The sequence below is a fragment of the Adiantum capillus-veneris genome, chromosome 18, assembly GCF_014529385.1.
Source record: "Adiantum capillus-veneris isolate H3 chromosome 18, ASM1452938v2, whole genome shotgun sequence".
Taxonomy (NCBI): Eukaryota; Viridiplantae; Streptophyta; class Polypodiopsida; order Polypodiales; family Pteridaceae; genus Adiantum; species Adiantum capillus-veneris.
The window spans coordinates 36314972-36319143 of NC_140948.1; the positions used below are offsets into that span (position 1 = coordinate 36314972).

Consider the following 4172-nt stretch of genomic DNA (forward strand, 5'->3'; position numbering starts at 1 on the left):
CGATGTCTAAATCTATTCTCCTCCTCCTTTCTCTCTATCACTCTCACTCTCTTTCTTTTTGTTTCTGAAAGAGAAGAGGCTGATTCTATTACTTGAAAGCCCCCCAGAGCGCCCAAATGGTGCCTATTCTTCATCACCATTCACATAGCAAGCCCAAAGGCATCAAACGGAAAATTGGAAGTGCCCCGGCAAGCTAATCGGAGAGAGGATGATAGAAGCCTCTCAAAGATAAGCACTTCCACCAAAAGCCCAATTAGAAACTAAAGATCAAGAACCTGAACCGCAAAAATCCACCAACGTTGAAAGATGACAATGGACAACTACAAGAGATCAACATTGGGCATGTGCATGCCAGCCGGTAAAATTTGACAACGAGAGGCAATGGTTGAACAGAAGGGAATTTGATGACATAGATGAGGGGGAAGAGGCCGCTGACATCACCAAGGAACTGTAGGAGGATAGCACAAGGTGGGGAACAAAGCTCTCTCTCTCTCTCAAAAGGGGCTATATACATTAGAGACCTCGGGAGATGCTCAATGGCCTATCACCCAAAGGAAGTACAAAAGAGGAGAGACAATGTGTAGGCTATGAAAACATCAAGGTGGTCTGTATTATGAACGTAAAATGAACCATTGTGGGGGTGCATAATGCCATGTGATGTGACCCTGATCCAACGGAAAAGAACTATCGACCGTGCCATGTGTGAAGAAAGGCACATTGACATTACTCTCTCTCTCTCACACACAGCCATTGAAGCCATCTTTTTCCTTTAATCAGCCAATGTGACTTTCTTTGACCTTTTCCAATGCGACTCTGAAAGCTTTTGGTGTGTGAAACTAGCAAGGGACAACTATATCTGATGAAAGCGAACCTATGTCATTGCCACATCAAAGAGTTATCTTGTCAAAGCTAAATGCAATGTGTTAATCTACATACCTACATACATACAAGCATAAACACACACATGCATCCAGTACATTGTTACCAGCATACCACATAAGCACACGCATGAATGATCGTATACATACACTCATACGCACATAAGCACAACCGATACGAACCATAATTGATTTTGATCCCAAAAACAGAAATTTATCAAAAACCAAAACACAAAATTGCCATTACACAAAATGCATATGTTTTACAATCCAAACTAAACCAAAACGCATTCTGAGGCTCCAAGGTTGTCATCGTGTAGTCATACGGTAAAGTACGGTATGGTTTAGTACGGAGAAATACAGTGTCTTACAATTTAACTCGTAGTTTAGACTCGTATGGTGTGCTTTTTTCGAAACACTTAACCACCATTTCCTCACAAACTGACCAAAACAGGCCATGCCTTTAAAAGCAATGTAAAACCTTGCATGCATATCACCCACAATACGGTTGCCACATCAACTCCAGCTCAATCTCCCCCCTCTCAACATTCTGTAGCTTAACACAACACTCTTGCACAATCGTCCCATTTCGAAACTTGATAATACTATCTCGCGCCAAACTATTTTCTTTGCTTGCGACAACCCTGTGTATGACAACATTTTCAGCAGTCGTATGAGCTTGTTCTTTCAGCTTCACAGCTCCAATAAGTGGTGTAAGATCAATTTGAGCCTCCCCCATTTCATCATCGGATGTAAATGTGTTCTTGTCAAAAACAAACTGCAAAAAAAGAGCCCCGACAAAAATCAAACACAAATCCCAATCAAAACCATCAACACACAAATATAATCCACATAGACACAAACACACATACAGATAAACATTTCAAGGCCAAAACGTTTGACCCTCAACACATGTTGTTTGACCGCGTTTTATGTTGAAGCACGGTGAAACATGGGACCGAAACATACATACATGGATTTTGCAAGGCCCCAAAACCTAAAACTATGGTAGCTTGTGTTAGTGAAAGAGTGGCGTGTGTTTCACTTGATCAGCAAAAACGAGTTCCATGGTGACCATGGCATTCAAATACCAACCATTACTCATGAGGCATAATAATCTTAAGCATACAAAAATATACCTAGTCTACACACTTTCATAATGTGAACTCATGCACAAGAGTAGTCATAAAATCATAAACAGGCTTGTATACCATAGAGCATTTGCTGCCGTCTGGTTGAAAGAATTCATTATGTTACTGTGGTTTTACCTAGCGGAGCGTAAAGTTCTAGAACAAGTGCAAAATGTCGGGAAACGAGGTTTGCAGTTGATAGCATATACATGATTACAATCATTCCACACTCCACTGGCATGCCTTTGTCATTATTGGCATAACAATCAGTCCACTTACAAGCTTTAATGGCATTACTGGCTCGGAAGTGCCAAGCGTAAGATCTTGCTCCCATACGGGATTCAAGCTTCTTCTGATGGGCGGTGTCTTGACTTTCTGCAGGAAATCAAGGCAGTACATCAACATAACACATTCAAAAAATGATATCAAGGAACAATCAATCTCTCTCTCTCTCTCTCTCTCTCTCTCTCTCTCTCTGTGTGTGTGTGTGTGTGTGTGTGTGTGTGAGTGAGAGAGAGAGAGAGAGAGAGAGAGAGAGTACTTGACAACTTGACATACCTGATCCCCAATGCTGAGTAGGACATAAGGATCAGCGGACTTTAGATCGCGAGGCGCCAGGTCTGATCCTTGGATTATTTTAACTTGCAGAATTCCACTGAAGGGCTGCATTCCTTTTGCTGCTGCAAGGACGAAACCCTAGAAAGCTGGCTCTGCTGATAGCCCTCAACCCTGCAACAGGAAAGGCCCCTATGGCTTTCACAGGAAATTAGGCAATATAGCTTGTGGAGTTCAACTTGCCTCATGCTGAACGAGTCTCTCTGACTTGCTCTTGGAAGATCCCATGCTACAGTTGATGCCGATGAGCTCATTGCTATTTCGGACCTCGGTGACTCTGAATCGTTCTTGGTAAGCAATTTGCATCCATATCTTTTTAATTTTTTACTCTTAAAAAAGTAGAGTGCTTCGTCAGCTACGTTCACATTGAATTGAGATTGAGCAAAGTATTGGATGCGCACTCAGATTGACCAAAGTACTAGAAAACTATATATGACCATTTCAACACTTCTCAAATGAAAAAAATAAATCGACAAGCTCTATTATTTGTTGCTATTATGTATACAATACTTATTAACTAGGAGGAGAGAGAGAGAGAGAGAGAGAGATTTTTCATCAAAGTGTGTTAGATTTTTTTCACCTGAGAGTGTGTTTGGGATACCGATCGTAGTGCTTCAAAGGTGTACCTCGCAAAAAATGGGATATCGATTGTGGTGTTTTAGAGGTTTTCAGAGGTGTACCTCACAAAAGACCACAAGAAGGGTTAGAGTTTTCTCAAGCTCAATGTTTGTAATCATAGAAGACGTCAATGTTATTAATTGTTTCTTGCTCCAATTTTATGTTTTAAAAAAACGAAAACATTCAAGACTCCTTGCATGGGGGAGTTTGCACAGTCCTCCCTGGTTTTTATAATACGAGGGAACATGTCATTCTCATGGCAGCGTGTAATTTTATGTGCGTTCCTTAACTGCGTTCTCAGTGTCAAAAATAAAAAAATGGTAATGCTTACTCACCGTTCGATTGAATGTCTATTGTCGATGCACATATGTTGTATTCAACCTTCCATATGGTCGCACTACGCGAAACAAACATGATAGTGGAGGTAGAGTGGACATTGCAAAGGTTGAAGCTGCGTCACCAAGCTTTGGTGTGGAAGAGCCAAGAGAGCTCTTTTACCGTGGTAGGGAACCATTTTTTAGCACGGTAGGTGCATATTGAAAATGGGATGGCCAAGGCAAAGGGTAGGCACATATGATAGCTTGCCACTAGATATGTTTGCCTTGCAAATACTTGATATCTTCATCAACAAATCATGGAGCCCTTCCACTTCCACCAGCATCTATGTCATCATTGCTTTTGAGCACCATTCTTAATCCGCATGCATTCAAATTTTTGTGTCGTCTCTGAGCAGTTGCATAAGAATGCATACATATGAGCCAAAGATTTGGCAAACACATGTTTCCAAGAGCCTTTGAGCAGCAATTCATGCAATGAGCACATTGAGAAAGAAGATTACACTAGGGGAGTTTCCCTTGTGTTGCATCCCAGCAAAAACAGTTCAGAGATTCCTCAACAATTCCTTGATGGCATATCCTCTTAAAAGGGCACT

At 41.3% G+C, this 4172-nt stretch overlaps 1 protein-coding gene across 2 annotated transcripts; it reads right to left on the reverse strand.

The window, feature by feature from the left end:
• Window positions 1-1197: 1197 nt before the first annotated feature.
• LOC147435491 (protein C2-DOMAIN ABA-RELATED 2-like) lies at window positions 1198-2963 on the reverse strand. 2 transcript variants are annotated; one of them, XM_086487967.1, is made up of 4 exons: window positions 2807-2963; window positions 2567-2737; window positions 2288-2383; window positions 1198-1656 (listed from the first exon to the last, which is right to left on the reverse strand). In XM_086487967.1, exons 2-4 carry the CDS (start codon window positions 2675-2677, stop codon window positions 1372-1374), a joined length of 492 nt encoding a protein of 163 aa, XP_086344093.1. In that variant the 5' UTR covers window positions 2678-2737; window positions 2807-2963; the 3' UTR covers window positions 1198-1371. The 2 variants fall into 2 exon arrangements, with proteins under 2 accessions (XP_086344093.1, XP_086344092.1); XM_086487966.1 differs by having other exon boundaries at window positions 2567-2951.
• Window positions 2964-4172: the final 1209 nt, after the last annotated feature.